At 53.7% G+C, this 20,776-nt stretch overlaps 1 protein-coding gene across 1 annotated transcript in view; it reads right to left on the bottom strand.

Annotated features, from left to right (window-relative positions):
• Positions 1–534: 534 nt before the first annotated feature.
• Positions 535–20,776, bottom strand: part of WNT7A (Wnt family member 7A) — a 62,732-nt gene continuing 42,490 nt past the window's right edge. The window contains exon 4 of the mRNA XM_019433644.2: positions 535–2,992. Within this exon, the coding sequence (XP_019289189.1) occupies positions 2,513–2,992 (480 nt within the window). The 3' untranslated portion in view covers positions 535–2,512. The remainder of the gene's footprint in view (positions 2,993–20,776) is intronic.

The following is a 20,776-nucleotide window of genomic DNA, read 5'->3' as shown; positions in this document are numbered from 1 at the left end:
TCACAGCAGCCCCGTGACGTAGGTATTATTTTCCTACTTTTACAGATGGAGAAACTGAGGCTCAGAGCTCACCTGAGCTGGGGGCCTCGGAGAGGGAGCGGGCCCCAGGGTCGGGGACCAACAGTGTGCCAAGGGGCCAGGTGACAGATTGGCAGCCGACCCGGCCACTCTTCTCGTTGGCCTGGCTTCCCTCACGCCACGTGTACTCTTCATCTGGATAGTGAGGGACTTCTGGTATCTGGGGAGGCTGGTCAGAACCTTCCCCCTTCTCAGGCGCCATGAGGCCGGGAACAGAGGGATGCAGGCTTGGAAACTCTTCTTGCTCATGGCAGACTCTGGTTTTCTAAGGCAGAGAGAAACTGTGACGTGGGATCTGCAAGAAACTGTTGTACATCTTCTCCTCCCTTACCTAGCCCCCCAGCCCCCCAGCCACGCGCCCAGCCAGCCAGCCACCCATCCGTCCACTCATTCCTTCACATCCCTTCCCACCCTGACACCCAAGTAAAGAAGAAATAAATGGTCCAAGGGAAGAAATCAACCAACCATCCAGCCATTTTATTTGTCCATGCTGCGATCCGGGCCCAGTGCTGACATTGGGGAGTCCAACAGAGCCCAGACACCGAGGGGCTCCCAGCACGTGGGGCCATCAGGCTGTGGTCTCAGAGGTATCTGAGTTTCACCAGTGTCTGTGGGCACAGAGCCCAGAGGAGCCATCTCGATGGCTCAACACAATTGCCAAAGGTCCCTGCACACCACACCTCACCCACAAGCGGAGACACCAGGGGACCAGCAGCTGCCCAGGCGCATGCCTGCATGCACACGTCACCCTGAATCTCTCAGGCACATGGAGAGAGAGACACACACAGCCGGGCATATGCGGGGGCACACAAGATGTACGTACATCGGGACCCCAGAGGGGTGTGAAGGTGCAAAGTCTCACAACGACCCCAAGTCTCCCGAAGGTCTCACACACACACACACACACACACACACACACACACACGCGTGCACACGGAAATGCAAACGGACACATGTTAGGACACCCACAGCCTCTTGGAGGAGAGCTTTCCAGGTCGAGAGGCACTGGATGTAGGTGGAGCCGGAGCAGAGAGGCCTCGTCTACACCTCTCTGCCAGTCTGCCCCAGGACTGTGACATCCGTAGGAAGCCCTGCCATCCTTGGGACCCCTCACCCCAGCTTTTCTGCCCCGTAACTGAGGACTTGGCCTCACCTCTCGGGACACACGGCAATGGCAGGGACATCCTGGCGAGGAGCAGCCTCCCTGAGCTGGTTTCTGCTGAGTGGCGATCAAGCCCTGTGATGGTCACCCAATGCCAAGGGCACGGGCCTGCCTGCCACATGGCTCATTACGAGGTCACTGCTCAGCGACCCTGCTCAAAAGGCCTGAGCTTCACAGGTGAGGCTGGGGATCTGATTCCTTTCCCAGGTAATACCGATGACACTTCAGTCCAGCCATCCAGGGGCCACTTTTGCCCACTTGGCCAACAGAACTCGAGAACCCAGCTATGTGAGGGTCCCCATGGGGACCAGGCCTCGTTCCTCCTTACCCCAAAGTGAGTACCGGAATTAAGAAGAAGCACAGGCCATGGAATGATACAGGCAGACTCGATATAAATAAAATATTCATATAAAAATAGTCTCTTAACAAAATATTCTCTCTTATCCAGTGGCTCACTTTCCAAAAGATGGAAACTGCTGGGAGTTTTATTATTATCTTTCCTCTCTCTCTGTATTCCAAACTGGATTTTTCTACTGGTGTCAGTTTGAGCTGGGAAGGACTCGAGGGTGGGAAACGTCTCCAAATCTGGACCAGCTTAAATTTCTGGATAAGTAGCAGCAAACAGCAAAAAAATATAAATGTGTGTGTATATATATCTATATATGTATAAAGGACATCTGCTCTTAAACATCTAGTGCTGTAAGGGGGTACCTGCAAAATCAACTAGTAGAAATATCTGTATAAAGAATAATTATGTACAGTTCTACTCGGCTCCTTGCCCTAGTGACAAAATTATCCCGCAAGGAAAGCAAGCGGTCCACTTTGATTGCAGAAAACGGATCCCGACGAGGTGGAAGGATTCTTTTTAATTAAATAAATTAATATTATTTTTTTTATCAGAATAAATTGTTAAATATTGCTATGTTGAGGCCCAAGGGTCCAGAGCTCCTGGTGCGAAGAGGCTCTGCTCTTGCCAAGGAGGGCCCCCCACCCGCCGGCGGTGTCTGGGGTTGGGTGCAGCAGCAGTGGGTGAGGAAGAGAACAGGCAAGGGCTCTGGAGAGATCTTTCCGACCGGCGCCCACCGGAAACCCCGCGAGAGGTGTCCCTACAGCAGAAAAGACAAGCTCAGCATTCCTGCGGTTCCCCGTGCAGATCCGGGAGGAGACCCGCCAGGGTGACTCCAGCTTGGAAGCTGTCCGGTCCTCCCCGCAGTCTGACTTGCGGCTGGAAGCGCCCACCCGGCCGGAGGGCGGCGCGGCGGCGTGCGGGGCTCACTTGCACGTGTACACCTCGGTGCGCTCGCTGCAGGTGTTGCACTTGACGTAACAGCACCAGTGGAACTTGCAGTTGCACTGCCACACGCGGGCGTACTGGTGGGTGTTGTAGCCGCGGCCGCAGCACATGAGGTCGCAGCCGCTGGCCTGCGGGGCCGTCTTGTTGCAGGCGCGGCCCTGCGTGCCCACGCTTCCTGTCACCGGGTCCTCCTCGCAGTAGTTGGGCGACTTCTCGATGTACACCAGGTCGGTGTCCATGGGCTTGCGGTACGACAGCGGCTTCTTGATCTTCAGGAAGGTGGGCCGCTTGTTGCGGCTGGCGCGCACGGGCTCCACGTGAACGGCCTCGTTGTACTTGTCCTTGAGCACGTAGCCCAGCTCCCGGAACTGCGGCAGCGTGGTCCAGCACGTCTTGGTGGTGCAGGAGCCCGACACGCCGTGGCACTTACACTCCAGCTTCATGTTCTCCTCCAGGATCTGCAGGGGCGGGTGGGGAAGAGCACAGCGCACACGTCACTGCACGCCGGCCACGGGTGGCCTCCAGCCCCGCCCACCCCCGCCCTTCCGCCCCGCCTGGGCTTCCTTCCTTGTAGGTGGGGGAAACTCACACCTGGTGTCAAGTCCCTCTCACCTCCGGGCTGTGGGCTGTGCTTCTACCTGGAACTCACCTCTTCTCCTGGCCTCCCAACTCCTATCTGGTCCTTAGACTGGTGCTCAGATCAGGCCAGTCCAGAGCACACGGAGGTTCTCTTTGGCCGGCACAGGCTTAAAATCATTTTGAACCAACACTTGAAAACCGGGAGCTAGACTTCCAGGTGTTTTTTTTTTTGTTTTTTTTTTTTGACAAATAGAAAGGGCATCTGGCGATTCTAGAGTGAGACTCAAATTATTTAATAACTGGTACAGCTGAGTGCTGACGTTTGCGCATGGAAGCTGGCCAAAAATGCCAGCATGGCAGTCCTGCTCTCCACGATCTCTGCCACACTGCCACATGGCAACAGCGCCTGGAGCTGTACCTCCAGCTGCCTCCTTCACGGGCTGGCAACCCCCAATTTGCCACAGTCCCACCACTCCCTACTGCCTCCCTAACCTCAAGTATGTATTTTCAGAGGTCATCTGCTTTGACCACTTATGACATCTGCCAGGCACAGTGATTGGGAACCCTGGCTCTGATCTAACCTTCCCTGACCTCCAGGCTAAGATGATGTGCCTCTTCTTCTGAGTTGCCAATACCTTTGGGCTCCCATCGCCATGGCACTGAGAAGCAGCACTGTATAGGGAACAAAAAGCACAGATTCTGGAGCCTGGGTTTAAATCCCAGATCTAACATAAACCTGCTGTGTGCCCTCGGGCAACTTACTTGAGTCCTCTGTGCTGCAGTTTCCCCATATGCAAAACAGGGATGATAACTGTAATTAATTATAATCACGCAACAAATTACCTGACAGCAACAAAAAGGAATGAACTTATACACACAAGAAAAACAGATCTCTAAGATGTGATGCTGAGCGAAAGAAATTGGATGCAAAAAAGAAACATACTGTATGATTCCACTGATATGAAGTTCAAGATCAGGCAAAACTAAAGGCTGGGTTTCACTTGGTCTTTATTTGCATACACGGGCAGTGGGCCACAGATGGCCTGTGAGCTGCATTTTCCCGACACCCGCTTTGGAATATCCCAGCAGGAAAAGAAGGCAACATTTACGCAACTCCCCATGGTACTAGATATTTAGGTTGTTTTCAAGCTGTGGATTTTTTTAAAAAATCTTTTCTTTCCCTCCCTTCTTTCTTCTTCTTCTTCTTCCTTTTTTTTTTTTTTTTTCTAAATTTAAATTCAAGTTAGTTTATATACAGTGTGGTCTTGGTTTCAGGAGTAGAACCCAGTGATTCATCACTTACATATAACACCCAGTGCTCGTCCCAACAAGTGCCCTCCTTAATGCCCATCACCCATTTAGCCCATCCCCCCAGTCCCTCCCCCTCCACCAACCCTCAGTTTGTTCTCTGTATTTAAGAGTCTCTTATGGTTTGCCTCCCTCTGTTTTTATTTTATTTTTTTCTTTCCTTCCCCTTTGTTCTTTCTTTTTTTTTTTAACTGTATTATAGAAGGGAGTATCTTTGGAACTAAAGCTTCTCTTCCCTCCTTATCATCTTTTGCCTGATTTATCCCAACAGACATTTTTGAAGCTCCTACTGTGTACCAGGCCCTGGGAGGGGCATGTGCTAGTGAGCACAGTTTCTGGGTCATAGTGTATATGAGCATTTTCATGGTCTTCATCTGGACTCCCAAATTAATTTTGCCTGTTGTATAGTGGGAAAAAAGTGCATTAGTGAGTAAATGACTGAATATTAGTCACCTGTATACACACTGGGCCCATGCTTTTATATATGGCATTAGTTAACTCCATGAGGTTAGTATGATTCCATTTTACAGGGGTCAAAACTGAGGCTCACTATGTCCTAGAGCTGGCCTATGAGGCATTCAGAGGAAAGGGTCTTATTGCTGAGGGTTGTGCATCAGCTGCTTGGTGGCTGCTCACTTGCTTTGTGACCTTGGAATTGTCACACCCCCTCTCTGGGCCTCAGTTGCCTTTGCTGAAACATGCAATGAAAGCAATTCTATCTTTTCTGACAAAAGTCAGGGTGCTGGAACAGAATCAGACATTCAAAAAAAATAGTCATTAGTTCTGCCTCTGGGCCTGGGCCTGTGTGGGTGCTGGGGACACAGAGGTGACAAGTTAAGGTCCCTGTCTCCAAGGAAGGGCTCCTGTTCAGGGTCCTCCCATTTCTAAGAGCTCTGCATCCAGGAGGAGGTGACCAGTGCTCGAGTCAATGGACTCAACAGGAAGGGAGGGCCACCCTGTTTCAACCACGGTATCGGCAATCGAATGAGCCAGCAACGCCACAAGCATCCAGAATGTTCAGGGACAGAGAATCAAGTTGGCTGAATGCTCTGATTCCAGGACACCTAGTGTGATAGAGCACCTACTGCATGCAGGCAGCCTCGTATGACCTGCACACACATACAGCTGGTACTGATGAGCAGCCCCCAAATAACACAAATAATGTCCCTTTTGGTTGTCAGTGAGGAGATAGTTCCCAAGCGTCTGGCCCTCCTTCTGGCCTTGGCCTGAGAAGCACAGAGAAAGAGCAAAGCTCAGGGGTGTGGCAATGCGCTTTGGGGGCCGGGTGAGGCAGCAGCTTCCGGCCCACTGAGATTTCAGTGCAGTCAGAGATTTCAGCCCAGACATGCTGGGGACACTCAGAGCGGATTCTGACGACACTGAGGACGTAGGGCACCTGGAGCCCTCTTCACGGCTGGTGGGTGTGCACACACAGCACGCGTCTAATAAAGCTGAAGACGCTCAGAAATTTCACTTCCAATGTATATACCTGAGAGAATCAAATGTTTGTGTGCACAGGAAACAGGTTCAAGGACGTTCATCGGCACAGCATTCATGGACACACGGAGAGTGCCCAGTGTGGACTCATGATCTCTCTCCACTCTGGGCACTCTCCATACGTCTATCCATGATGGAATGGGTAAGCTGAGGGGTGCAGTCAATGGGACATTACAGGATAGTGACAATGAACAGCCACAGCAAACCACACCAACAGAGGTCAAGGTCAGAAACACAGGGGAGAGGGAAAACAGCAATCATAAAAGACTTCCACAGAATGATTTCATCTATACCAAGTTCAAAAGTGGGCAAAACTGGGTTGTATTGTTCAAGGGCACATATAGAGGGGAAAATTACAATAAAAGGCAAAGAAGTGAGGGTCACAAATATCAAGACAGTGGCTGTACCTGGAGTTGGGCACGAGGGTTTGTGGTTGACAAGGGTCACCTGGGGCACTTCTGGGGTGCTGGCAATGTCTGTTCCTTGATATGGATGCTTTATAATTATTCTTTTAAACCAATGTAGGTGTTCTCTGTGCTTTTTTGCACAAATGCTTTATCTCACAATTTATAAAAATGCAACACGGGGCACCTGAGTGGCTCAGTCGGTTAAGCATCCGACTTGGGCTCAGGTCACGATCTCAGGTTCGTGGGTTCAAGCCCCGCATCAGGCTCTGTGCTGACAGGTCGGACCCTGGAGCCTGCTTGGGATTCTGTGTCTCCCTCTCTCTCTGCCCCTCCTCACTTGCACTCTGTCTCTCTCTCTCTCAAAAATAAATAAACATTTAAAAAAATGCAATGGGTACAATAGCTACTAAGCACAGGAAAGGATGCTCAACATCATTAGGCATCAGGCAAATGCAAATCAAAATCACAGTGAGATACCCCTTCCCACCATCTAGGATGGCTGACAGAAGAAATACAGACATAGCAAGTGTTGGCAAGGGGGTGGAGAAATGGAAACCTTCACGTGACGCTGGTGGGAATGAGAAATGGAGCAGCCCTGTGGAAAACTATCCAGTAGTTCCTCAAAATGTTAAACAGGGTTGTCACATGGCCCAGTGCTATGACCTCCCTTGAGTCTTACAGCCCCCAACCGCCATATTCATGTGTTGAACTCCTAACCCCCAAGGAGTAAGTGGGGACTTTGGAGGTTCTTAAGTCATGAAGACTTAAATGCCTTGTTAAAGGAGGCTCCAGAGAGACCCCTGGCCCCTTCTACCATGTGAGGACACAGCGAGAAGGCACTGGCTTTGAGCCAGAAGGAGGGCCCTCACCAGAAGGCAACCGTGCTGGCGCCTTGAGCTTGGACTTGCAGCCTCCAGAACTGTGAGAAGTAAGTGTCTGTTTATAGGGTCTGTGGTATTTTGTGACAGCAGCCTGAACAGACCGAGTCCGCCCAGCAATTCCGCTCCTACAGATACACTCAGGAGAAATGAAAACATATGCCCATACGACAACTTGTAAACCAAAGTGAACAGCAGCATTCTTCATAATTGCCAAAGTGTGGAAACAACCCGACTGTCCATCACCTGATGAATGGATAAACAAAATGTGGCGGATCCACACAATGGAACGTTATTCCGCCACGAAAAGGAATGAAGTGCTGACACATGCTACAACATGGATGGACCTTGAAAGCATTGTGCTCAGGGACAGAAGCCAGACACAAAAGACATAAACGGTATGACTGCATTTATGTGCATTGTCCAGAATAGGCAAGTCCGAGAGACAGAAGGTAGATTAGTGTGGTTTGGGAAGAGACTGGGGGAAAGGAGGCACAGGCTTCTTTCTGAGGTAACGAAAATATTCTAAAATTGTGATCATGGTTGAGCATATCTGAGAATGTGTTAAAAACTGTTGGACTGTTTACTTTAAATGAGTGCGCTATATGGTATGCGAATTATACCTCAATAGAGCTGTCTTTTTTTAATAGAAATTTCTTTCTTTCTTTTTTTTAGTTCATTTATTTATTTTGAGAGAGAGAGAGAGCGCACACATGCTGGGGAGGAGCAGAGAGAGAGAGAATCTGAAGCAGGCTTCCTGCCGTCAGCGTGGAGCCCGACGTGGGGCTCGAACTCACTAACTGTGAGATCAAAACCTGAGCTGAGATCAAGAGTCGGACATTTAACCGACTAAGCCACCGAGGCGCCCCAAGCTGTTTTTTTTTTTAAGTCCCTGGAAGGTTTTAGTGAAAAAGCAATAGGTTGTATTTGTGAGGTTGTGACACCCAATGTTTTCGCTGTGGCGGATGCTGGGCCCTGAACCCCAGTGGCAAGGGTCAGGCTCCCGGGTCAGGTTGGGTGCAGCTGCCACTCCCGCACATCGCCTCCCTCTTCCTGTGAGGCCACAGCTGGCCTGGGGCCATGGCAGTATTTGTGTGGGCCCCTAATCAGATGATGTCCAGCCCGTTAACCCTGCAAACTCTGCATTTTGAGAGACTTAGTGATTGCATTATATCCGCACTAAGCCGGGCATAATCGCAGCCGCCCTTGCCAGAACTGGCCACCCAGACGGGCATCCGGATGGGCACCCAGCCCTCTGCCCGAGGCAGGGGACAACAGCAGAGGAAACAAGTGTGGGACAAAGCCACATTCTTTGCGGCCCCTGCCCCCACCCCCCGAGGCCAGGCTGGCTACGGGCTTCTCGGCTGTCCAGGGGGACTTCCAGGACTCCCTTTACACTTGAAGAGTCTGGACTGTGATGCAGTGACACGGAGTCAGAAGGTTTGCAGGCTCTAAGATGACACAACCCGGTGTACCCTCCCAGTGCCTGGCACGCAGCAGGTGCTCAGGAAATGCCCAAAGGTAAACTCAACATCAGGGTGCGCTCAAACTGTTCCACGACCAGCAAGGGGCACCCTGAATGTTCAGGGTCCGGGAGGCCTTGCCTGGCCAGGCATCAACCCTGCGTCGCTGGGCCGAGGGGAAGTGGGGAGGACCCCCGGGGCAACCGTGATTCGGGGAGGGGCAATCACAGGGCTTGGAGCACCCGGTATGGACACGTGTCAGTATTTTATGTCCCTGGTGGCACTGCTGGGTCCCAGCTTACAGAGCAGCCACATAAGACTGGTTGGGGTCTGCCATTTCACCAGCCTGTGATGCAGACATGCCTCAGTGCAAAAGGAAAGTGAAGGAGAAAATAAAGCTTCGAGGCCTGGAGTCTGGTGCCTCATGGTGTCTCGGGAGAACATGGGACTCCTCCCGCCTCCCGCCAGTGCCCTGGGGTCTGAACACCGCAAGGGGCCTCAGGTTAGTGGGGTGGGAGGACTTTGGGGGCAACAAGAAGTTCCTGCTGCAGGGTTCAAGTTTTACCTGACGAAGGGGCAGAGTTCCCTTCTCTTCCCCACCTGTCGCTGCTGCTCGGCTAGGAGATGGGACTTTATCGTGAGTGGACAGGGAAGCCAGTGGAGGCCAGGACCACGAGTCAGGATTTATAAAGCTCGCGTAGCCGTTGTAAAAAACGTACCACATTCGCGCAGAGAGACTGTGCGTGCCGGGGCCGGGCGTGTGTGGGAGATGCCTGTACCTGCTGCTCAGCTTTGCTGTGAACCTAAAACTGGTCTGAGAAACAAAGTCTATTTTTAAGAAGAAGATCTCAGGGGCGCCTGGGTGGCTCAGTCGGCTGAGCGTCCGACTTCAGCTCAGGTCATGATCTCGAGGTCTGTGGGTTTGAGCCCGTCGTCGGGCTCTGTGCTGACAGCTCGGAGCCTGGAGCCTGCTTTGGATTCTGTGTCTCCCTCCCTCTCTGCCCCTCCCCTGCTTGCACTCTGTCTCTCTCTCTCCCTCAAAAATAAATAAAAATCAAAAAAAAAAAAATTTAAAAAGAAGAAGATCTCAGAAGAGAAGCTGTATGCGGGGATGGTCTCTGGCGTGGAGATTGGGCCATCTCTGATGCTAACTGGCTGTGTACCTTCGCTGGCCCTCAGTTTCCCCATTTTGAACTCAAGGGTCTGAACTAGATGATCTCCAAGGCCGCTTCTGCCACAGTCTCTCTGTCTTCTGACTCTGTCTGTCTTGGCTCTGTATCCATACTGCTTTTAACCTATACAGAGTGTTTTCAGACCTTGATGACATCTGATTTTCCTGACACTCCCTGACAGATGGACATTAAACTCCCATTTCACAGGTAAAGAAAGGGAGGCTCAGAGAAAGGGAGGGACTTCAGCAGGTTCACAGAGTGTGTGTCCATATGTGTCTCCAGACCGCTCCCCACACTTCCATCCCTTGTTGACCTTGCCCCAGGGGACGAAATGGCCTCTGACCGTTGCTATTGGTGATTGGTTGGTTGGGCCGGCTGCATATCAGTCATAGGACAGTTTGAATGCAGCTGTGACTTCTACCTGGGCCTGACCAGTGGAAGGCACTAGAGGGAGACTGGAGGGAAGGAGGAAAGTCCTGACAAGTCCCGCTCCTACTTGCTCCCTACAGGGCCTCACATTTTCCATCTCCCTAGAAAGAAACACCATACCCATTAGAAGTCATTCCCTATGTCTCCTTTCCCCTCAGTCCTAGGCAACTACGAAACAGCATCCTGTCTTATGATTGGCCCCTTCTAGACATTTCATAGAAATGGCATTATACAACAGGTGGCCTTTTGTGTGTCTAGTTTCCTTCATTCAGCATGTTTTCAAGGTCCTTTTCATGGCTGAATAATACTCCGTTGTCCAGATATGCCACACTCTGTCCCATTCATCAGTTGTTGTGTCCCCTTTATGATATATATTTTTAGGTTTATTTATTTATTTTGTGAGAGAGAGAGAGAAAGAGAGAGAGAGAGAGAGAGAGAGAGAGCATGCATGCACAAGCAAGGGAGGGGTAGAGACAGAGGGAGAGAGAGAATCCCAAGCAGGCTCTGTGCTGTCAGCACAGAGCCCAATGCAAGGCCCGAACTCATAAACCATGAGATCATGACCTGAGCCAAACCCAGGAGTTGGACACTTAACCAACTGAGCCACCCAGGTGCCCCAGCCCCCTTTTAAAACTGCCCTTAATGTCCTAGTCTGAGTGCACCCAGTATACCGGCCATGACCCAGAGGCCACACAGGCTACACGTCGTTCCTCTGCGGCGAGCTGACAATGGGCCCCTACCTCTTGACTCCCAGGTCCGTCCTTGCTCTCCCTCCTCGTCCACCTCTTGGCTCTGACCCCTGTTCCTTGTCTGGCTAATCTTTACTGCCACCCCAGAGGCTCAACCCAACATTTCCACCGCTGGATGTGTACCCTCTGCGGAGGCTCACACATGTGCCAAATGACCGGGTGCATTATCTGAAATGTCGAGAGGCCGAGAGAATCTAGAGATCCACCAAGGGGGACTGGTTGTAGAAATGATAACACTTCTAATAACTGGAATGTCCTGTAGCGGTTAAAGAGAATGAGGCAGTTCTGTACTTCCTAATGAAGGCTGATCCATAAGATACATGGTTAAGAGAACACAGCGAGGCGTGGAAAAGTATGCAGAGCATGAGCTCACTTGTGGGAGAAAGAAAAGATCTGTGCATGTGTGTTAGTAAGAGCACAGAATATCTCTGGAAGGATACATGGGAAATCAGTAAGAGTGGCTACTTCCGGGGAGGTCACCCAGTGCCGGGGGACTGGAGGGACACGAGCTTTACCTCTCGTGGTATTGTAGCTTTCGAATATTCTATTACGTCAGAAAAAAAGTCACCTCATCCACAAAGCCCTCCTTGATTGCCAAGGCAGTCAGTGACTCCCTCATGGTTTCCATGGCTGTCCTGGGCTGTGGAGTATCTGTCACCTTGGCCCTGTGACGACTATCTCCCTGTCAGCATCTCCCATCAAGCCAGCAGACCTTTTTGGTGGACGTGGGGATATACTATTCAGATGCCCCTTCAAGGAAAGTCTTGCTTCAAAGCTACAGCTAGTGATGTGCTAGTAGACTGGCCCTCAAAAAAAACCAAAAACCAAAAACCCCAAACAAAAAAACAAACAAACAAAAAACAAACAAAAAACCCGTACAGACTGTTTTGTAGTGTTTGCTAATTTCTTTGCGATAAATGTTCCTACCGCAGCTGATTTTAGGCTGCAAACGATTTGACAATTGGCTCACAAATCCCCGAATCTTTAACACTGGGTCTTGTGAGCCCACAGGAGCCGGCTCCAGCGTGTCACGGGACGGGGGGGTGGGATCCACATACGGCCGCCGGCTGTCAGATCCTTCAGGGCCTGTCCCAGCCGCAGAACCACAGTTTTCCCTGGGTAGGCTGCAGCCAGGGGCTGAGAGAGGCCAGAGTAAGAGGTCTGGCCACTTCGATGGGCGATACCTCCTCTGGAGTTCCCCCTACAGCTTTGTCCAGCCAGCGACGCAGCTCCACTCCAGCCCAGTCCTGCTCCTCCCCTTTCCCTTTGCTGATCCCTAATGAACAGCTTGGACCCAGAACTCCAGCTCAGCCTCTGCTTCTGGAGAACCCCACCTGTGCCATTCCTTGGAGGCTGGGGCCAGGACATTCACCTTCACCACCCCAGCCTCTGGCAGAGAAAGCCTGGTGTGGAGAAGGTACTGGCCAGTAGGAAGCAGAAAGACGGACCTAGCGTGTGTCTATTCGTATTCACTCACTCCATCATTGTGCATTGAGCACCTACTGTGTGCTACGGGGCCTCACCCCTGCGGCACAGGCCCTGGGAGGACCGTGATACAAGGTGATGCTCTTCCTGCCTTCTTCAGGCCTGCAGATCCGAGCCTGGAGCAGTTATAATAATCCACCTGCATCTGATTATAAATTTGTGAGTTCCATGAAGGAGTGGAACAGAACGCAAAGAAAACTTCTGGCCCAAGAGAAGCTGCTCTTACGTGCACGTCCAGGAAGCTTCCCTCAAGAAGGCAAAGGCAGAGCTGGCAGCCAGATAACAGGAAGGATAAAATAGGATCAGCCAAACTTACAGGATGGGGAAAGGGTATTTCAGACCTGGAAACAGTACATGCCAAGACCCGGGGGTGGGAGGGATGTGGCCTGCCCAGGAGGTGAATGGGAAGGGGCAGCGGGGCTGGCCACTCGGGGCAGGGAGGAACCCGGTTAGCTGCACGCCAAGGGGTGCCACCGAAGGCCTTTCACACAGGGGAGTGGTGAGGTCCGAATGACACCTTTAAAGATCATTCCAGATGGGGCAGAAATGAGGTTAGGGAAGGCCAGAGTGGCAGGATGGAAGGAAACTGTCCCCATCCAGAGATGCCAGCGGCTCTGACAAAACGGTGGCGGCGGAGGGGAGAGGGGGAGCCACATCGGCAATACTTGGTGCTGGGTGATCCATGGGGAGTTTGTGGGGGGCCCGGGGCAACTCACAGGCCTCTAATGGGGACGGAGACCATGCACTAAAACAAGGAACCCGAAGGAGGACCCGGCTAGAGAAAGAACACGCACTGAGTGCATAATGAGGAAATCCCAGGCCCAGGGAGTAGCCCAGAAGAGGGGCATCTGGGGAGCCTTCAGGGCCACTGAAGTCTGGCCCCCGTCAGCATGGGTGCCCACAGGACATCATGCGACTGGAGTCCCAGTCAGGGTTCAGTCACTTCCATGAACTAGAACATGTGGTTGACACCAGCCAGAAGCGGGGTAAGCGCCTATAATTTGGGGTATTAAAAAAAAGATTACAAGAGTACAAGACATGAAACTCTGAGAAAGACTGAAAGCTTTAGACGACCACAAGTTCAACATGAGATAATAAGCTACTAAAAAGCCAATGGCCTGAGGTCACATTAATGGAGGTCGGGTGCCCACAGTAAGGGAGGAGATTGCTATGTGATTTTCAGAACTGAACTATGCCCTGGCAGATGGACAGAGACAGACAGAGATAGAGCATGTGTAGGGGAAGGGGCTGGAGACCCCAAACCGAAGGAGCTGGAGCTGCTTAGCCTAGAGAAGGCAGTTTATGATGTCCCTGGTCACTGTCTCACCGGCTGTGCAGGCCTGTCCTGGGGCAGGGTGAGTGGGAGGGACTGTGTGTCCATCCAGAGGGTAGAACTGCAACTCCAGGTGGAGGGGAGTCACAGGACAGCAGATGCCTGCTCGGTGAAAGGCCAGCCTTCCCCACCAAGCTGACCAGAACTGGATGGGGGCTGCTGGGGAGGTAATGAGCTCCTTGTCCTGGAGAAAGTGGCAGCAGCAGCTGGGGTCTGCAGTGGGGATTCCTGCACAGGGTAGGGTGGGGCTGCTCTCAAACTGCTTCTCTGGCCCCAAACCTGCGTGGAGAGTAGGAAGGATTTTCTGCACCGCTGGAGGGAGAAAAATCAATCTCTTTCCGACAGGTCCCCCAGGAAGTGCCAACAATGTACCAGGTGCTGCCCGGAGCCCAGAATTACCCAGGGCAGGATTCTTAGGCCTGGGAGGGGCCTTGGGAGAAACTTGGCTCCAGAAAATTCCTTGATTCATAGCACCGAATAGATACTATCAAAGTTGGCCTCCTGTTGCAGACTCTTAGGGCTGCCTAGAGGATCTGGGGGTGAACTTCCTGGAGGAGGAAGGGGTTCTGAAGGGAGGGAGGTCAGACAGTGACCTCTGGTTCCCACACAGTCCATGCCACATGGTGCTCCTGCGACTGGAAGCTTCTGAGCGTCCTGACTCTCCAAAGCGTCCTGAGAGCATCTAATTTTTAAAACCCAAAAGCCATTTCCCAGCGTTGAATTCCACCACTCCCTTTCACAAACCCTCCAACACTGAGGCCACCGGGAGGAACGGGAAGCCCTACACAGTCCGGGAGGAAATCCTACCTCGTGGAGCTCCGTCGCTCCTGCCATGCCCTCCCCCGGATGTGCAGCTCCCTCATCCCCCCATGGCCTGACCCAACCAACCCTTCAAGGGCCTCCAAAAATGGCCCTCTTTCTCAGAGTCCTGCCCTGCCCACTGTATGCTGGCAGGACTCTGCCAGCATGGCCTTCTCCCCGTCCCAATGCCCTTCTCCTTGTGCCGTGTTTCACAGCAAGCCTGGCATGGCCTTCAGAGCTCTGCAAATCCTGGCTCCTCAGTGAGGCTTGCCCAGACTAGAGTAATCCTGTCAGTGATGGCTCCCAGCTCCCACCAGTCATGGCTCCCAGCTCCCAACGCTCATCCCTCCCAGTTCCCACCAATCATGGCTCCCAGATCCTACTGCTCATCACTCCCAGATTCCACTAGTCATTACTCCTTGTTCCCATATCCCACTGATCATTGCTCATGGTTCCCACTGCTCATCACTCCCCGTTCCCACTAGTCATTCCTAAGGACAGGCTCATAACCCAGGCCATCAGAACAAGTCCTGGGGATTCCATGTGAGGAAAAGACAAGAACTGTTAGTTATTTCCCACCATATGTGAAGAAGAAATTCAGGGGCCAGGGCTATGGATAGGCATCTTGCAGTCAGTCATGTGAGTCTGAGAATGGAGTTAACTAAGAAAGCAGAATTGAGAAAAAAGAGACAGTGATGGGTGTGTGCAACTGATTCCTAGAATATCTCTGCATCTGCATCCTGGATCAAGCTGGACCTGAATTCATTCCCCCAGGACCATTCAGTTCCATGAACTGATGAATTTCCTTCGTTTCAAAGCTGACTTGAGTTGGGTTTCTGTCCCTCACATCCTAAAATATCCTAAGTGATACACAGCTCCCTTATCTGTAGGAGAGGTGCCCTTTGTAAAGCTAATAGCCAGTCCATGAGTTTCAAGTCGCAGCATGGAGCAGATCTGGGAGGGGGTGGGGGAAGCACTGTGGGTTTTCTTTAAGGGCCTTGAAGAGGCCAGGGCCTCGAGGGCTGGAGACTGTGGTCTGCTGCTTCCGCCCCTTTAATCCCCTCCACTGTTGGCCAGCCTGGTTCCTCTGCAGGAGGGGTCAGTTCTGGGCCATTTGCACCCCAGGTAAGGAGCAGTGACTCAAGCAATCAGAATTGGTCCTTACATGACAGCATGTTGTGATGAAAGGCAGCCTAAAGCTACCTAGGTAGCCCAAGAACCCTGGTTCAAATGCGACCTCTAGTTGCCACATGCCAGTGATGACAGAAATGACCAAAGGGAGCAGGGCACACTCCCTGTCTCGCTCTCCATTTCCTCATCACAACCAGCCTGCCTCTGACCACAGAGGTGGAAAACCCAAGACACCACTTGATAAAAAGAGAGACCTGAGAGAGTAACTTTTCGTTTCCTATCTTCGGATGCTGTGGTGTGACAGTGAGATTCCTGGAGCTTAGGCAGCCATCTTGTGACCGAAAGTCAAGAGAACCAGAGGCTGACAAGATGACAATGGCAGACCAGAAGGATGGAAATAACCTGGGCCCTGGAAGAGAGCCTCTGAAAAAACAAACAAACAACAAAAACAAACAACAACAAAAGACCACCTACATCCAGACTTCATTTGTAAGAAACAGCCACCTCCTATCACGTCAACCACTTCTAGTAGGATGTTTTGTTACTTGTAACCAAATGCATCCTCGGTAATTCACTTCTTCTTGTAAAGTAGGAGCAAGCTGTTCCTCAGAAGGAACAGTGCGGATTGAATGGGAGAAGGGCGATGGGGACTTGGTGCAGAGCACCTCACCTAGCAGCCCTGGCCTATAGGAGTTTTCCAGTTTCCTTTACGAATGCTGAGATGCATGGGCACAGCCCTCCAAGGGCAGGGGCAGAGGAGCAGCGTTGTGGGCTGTAGGAGCAATCGGCTGGAGGTCCTCTACACTGCTGTGTGGCTGCAGGCCAGTCCTTCTCCTTCTCTGGGCCTCAGTTTCCCCCACCTGTACAATGAAGGAGCTAGAGAGGGATCTCCAAGAGAGAAGACAGGGACGCAGAGGGGCAAGGAGGGCAGGAACGTGAGAAGAGCAGCTGGCTGCATCCTCCCAGGCGTTCCCGGGGTGTGTGTTAATTTCAGCATGGTACAGCAGCCACGTGGACACGGAGGTCATTGCGCGTGTCGAGCGTACCCTGCTGAGGAGGTTCTGGGTCTTCATCCTCCCTCCCGCCTCCTCCCACAGCCAGGCCGACTCACCCCAAAACCCATCTTGTTGTGAACACCCCGAGCACAGCTCCCGAGGCTTGTCGGTGCAGCTGCCACATGGCACAGGAGCCCAGGGCATCTTCATGAAGCCCCCGAGAAGGCCACGTCTTCTCCCCGTGTGGCGCCCATTCCCGGTGCCTGCGGTGTCCCCTCCCATCAGTGTCATCGCCGGTGCTTGCTCCCACCCTGAGATCCTGACCACCCTCTCCCTAGTAGGACACCTGGTCCCAGAACCTTCTCTGGACAAACCCCGAGTGAGCTGGGCCACCAGGAAAAGCTGGCCACTGGTCAAGGAGAGGCCCAGAAAGCAGGTGGTGGGTCTGCTGGGCATGGAGGCCTCGTCTCCCTAGGGCTGGCGCGTGGTTTCCACCGAAGGGAGGTGACCTGGGCTAGGACATGGTCACCGAGTCCTGCTGGCTTCTCCCAGGCCTCCATGCCCTCACTGCCCGCAGCCGCATGTGACCCAAACCACCTGCACCAACCGAGATGAACCCTGTCCCTCATCCTCTGTGCGTGATCACGGTGTCCCTGACTATGCATGTGCCACTTTCTGTGCTCAGTGCCTCACAGACACATCCCAAGGAGCCTGACAAGATCGGGGCCCTGCTGGAGTCAGGCCTGCTCCCTTGCTCACCTCCCATGAGAGCCTGGCTGTGCCGGGCAGTCTGTTTGCCCCCTTCTCCAGCCCGGAGGCTCACCTGTGTACCCCACACCCACAGACCCCCTGTCCCCCAGCCTCATGACAGATCTGGCCAGTGGGAGACCCCACAGAGGACGGAAGCGCAGGAAGAAAAAGAGGCTGGGACACTTCTTCCCCCGATTCCCTCTCTGTGGGGCCATTTGGTGGCTGTCACCGCATTCCCCTACCCATAAAGGTGGCTCCTGCCAGCTGGTCCCTCTCCTCCAGCTATACTTTCTCAGTGACACAGTTCTCTTCACTGCCCCTTCAGGCCTCCGGGCAGTAAGAGCTGCTGGGGTTACCAACACCGGGTCAGCAACAGGCCTCATGGGACTCACCCGATGCTGCCCACACCCCTGTAAGTAATCCCTTCGGCAGACCCTCTTCCGGGACCCCAACTGTGCCATCTGCAAGACCCTGGCTGGGCCACTTGGTGAGTCCCACCACCTCTGTGCGCCTTGGTTTTGCCCCCTCAGTCAAGGGAACACACTGGCCGGCGGGAGGGCCAACACCGAATGACCAAAGGCACGGTGCCGGGCCCGGAGGAGGCTGTGAGGAAACACAGCTGCTGCTCCTAGGACTTATTTATTTCTGGTGTTGTGTGAAATCTTTATGTTGGGCTCAGATAAGAGCGGGGACACTTTCTCAGGAAAGGTCTCCGTGCTGGCCTCGCACCTAAGCTTCACCTGCTCCTCCCACCAGGGCGGGAGCAACTCTTTGAATCTGCACAGCAACCATCTCAGGCAGGATTATCCTCATCCCCGTTCTGCGGCCGAGGAAGGAGAGTACAGCTGAACAGAAGGAAGGCCGGGGGCCAGGAAGGCCTTGTTCCCTCAGGCTGTGGTCCCCAGGGCTAGTGTGCGTGGCGGACCCTGTGGTGCCCACCCAGGTCCCCCTCCAGGACTCACGCTCACCGCCCGGCTGCCCGGGCCATGGCCGCTGATGCTCGAAGGCCAGTTCGTCCTGGGAGCCACTCTCCCATCATGGGAGCCACCTCACACAAGGTCATGACCCTCCTCGGGGCAACCCCAGCCGGTGATCGGCTGGTACTGGCTGCAAAGGCCCGGTCTCCCTGTCTCCGCTGGGGACAACTCTAAAGGGCCATTCCAGCCCAGAGCGTCTCACGGGACCAGCCGAAGACTCCGCTGTGGCCGCATCGCAGCCCACCTTCTCCCCCTCACCTCCTTCCGGGCGTATCTCCCCGGAGCCCTTCCTGGAAATGCCCTGCGTGTGAATTTCCACGTCGGAGGCCCTTTCCAGGGGCCCCGACCAAAGACCGTGTGGAACTCAGTGGGCCGCTGGACGTGGACCGTGCCCCCAGGAGACCACAGGCCGGAGCACTACCCTGGGAGGAGGGGCTGCAGGCTGACAGCCCAGAGTCCACACCACTTGCCCCTGCTTCTGCTGCTCCTCCTTATCTTTCCCTGCTCCTCCTCCTCCTCCTGCTCCTCCTCTTCCTGTTCTTCCTCCTCCTCCTGCTCCTCCTCCTCCTGCTCCTCCTCCTTGTCTTCCTACTCCTCCTCCTCCTGTTCTTCCTCCTCCTCTTGCTCCTCCTCTCCCTGTTCTTCCTCCTCCTCCTCTTGCTCCTCATCCTCCTGTTCTTCCTCCTTCTCCTGCTCCTCCTCCTCCTGCTCCTCCTCCTCCTCCTGCTCCTCCTCCTCCTCCTGTTCTTCCTCCTCCTCTTGTTCCTCCTCCTCCCGCTCCTCCTCCTCCTGTTCTTCCTCCTCCTCTTGCTCCTCCTCTCCCTGTTCTTCCTCCTCCTCTTGCTCCTCCTCCTCCTCCTGCTCCTCCTCCTCCTCCTCTTGCTCCTCCTCCTCCTCCTGCTCCTCCTCCTCCTCCTCTTGCTCCTCCTCCTCCTGTTCTTCCTCCTCCTACAGCTCCTCCTCCTCTCCCTGCTACTCCTCTTTCTTACTCCTCCTGCTCCTCCCCTTCCAGCTGCTCCTCCCCCTCCAGCTGCTCCTCTCCCTCCTACTGCCCCTCCCCCTCTGCTCCTCATCCTCCTTCCCTCCCACCCCCCCCCCCCCCCGCCCCGCGTGTCAATCCATCATGAGCAGAAAGCTGCATATCACCCAGCTGCAGCTGTATTCCTCTGGGCAACTCAGATGAAAGAGAGGAAAAGGCAGCTTTTTTTCAGTAAACATTTGGAGTATTTTCTTCTCAGCCACATTCTTTAAGTCATATTGGATGCACTGACCTCAAGCAAATATCCCCGTCTGCCTCAGGTGGGAATGGCAGGGGGAAAGTCACACCCCACAGGACAGAGGTAGTGGAGGGCAGCCGGGTTAGCCCTGACAGTGAGGCAGGCCCAGCGTCCGGCCCGGGCCTCAGGAAAAGGAGTGTCAACCCAAAGCGGAGAGAGAAGTTTCCTGGTCTAGACTGGGACCTTCTGAAACTCAGCGCTGGCCAGGTTACAACTGCTCAGAGGCCACCCTGGCTCCCTGTCGTTGGGGTTCGAGCCCAGTCTGCCCGGCTCTCGAGGCCTCCACGGACTGGCCCCTGCCCAACCTTGGGGACTCGTAGGGAGCCACGTCTCAGGGACAGACCCCCCCCCCCACCCCTAGACCTGTCTCCTTCTAGGTTCCCACTCCCCCCAGTACACCTGTACACTCCTGCACACAGGCACACACACCCAGACACACCCCTCACGCCACATACACACGCACACGCACCCTCCACGTATGCATGGCCCCAGCGGCCCCCACCCTGTTCACACCCTCGCGGTCCTCACCACACAGTCGCACGGGTGCTTGGGCTCGCCTGCTGCCCCACTCCCAGTCACACACACGTGTGCACACTCTCACACACCACCACACGCCAGTCAGCCCTGCACGGCACATACTCAGATAGTCCCTCACCCACCCCGACACACCGCATAACCTCCTGTGCTCCAACACATACATACACACATAGAGCGCCCCCATGCTCACACATCATACACACATACACTCCTCACAGGCTTGCACACATCACACATGCTCACACACACCCTACACACACCCTTGGAGGTGAGCGAGCCCAGCTGGGAGCAGCAGACGGGCTTCACTGTGCTTCCTGCCAGGGGCCCTAGGCCAGGCCTCAGCTTTGCTCACCTATCAGCTGATTCTAGCACAACCCTTTGAAAGGGCTGTTTAGGGCATGGAAGGTAGAAACCCCATTTTCGAGGTGGAACGGACAGGCCCAAGGGGGCCAGTGGTGGCTCCAGGAGCCGCCT

Source organism: Panthera pardus, unplaced genomic scaffold (assembly GCF_024362965.1).
Source record: "Panthera pardus isolate Hobbes unplaced genomic scaffold, ASM2436296v1 HiC_scaffold_8, whole genome shotgun sequence".
Classification (NCBI taxonomy): Eukaryota; Metazoa; Chordata; class Mammalia; order Carnivora; family Felidae; genus Panthera; species Panthera pardus.
The sequence above is the reverse complement of the archived record's forward strand: the minus strand, read 5'-3'. Positions and strand labels throughout refer to the sequence as shown.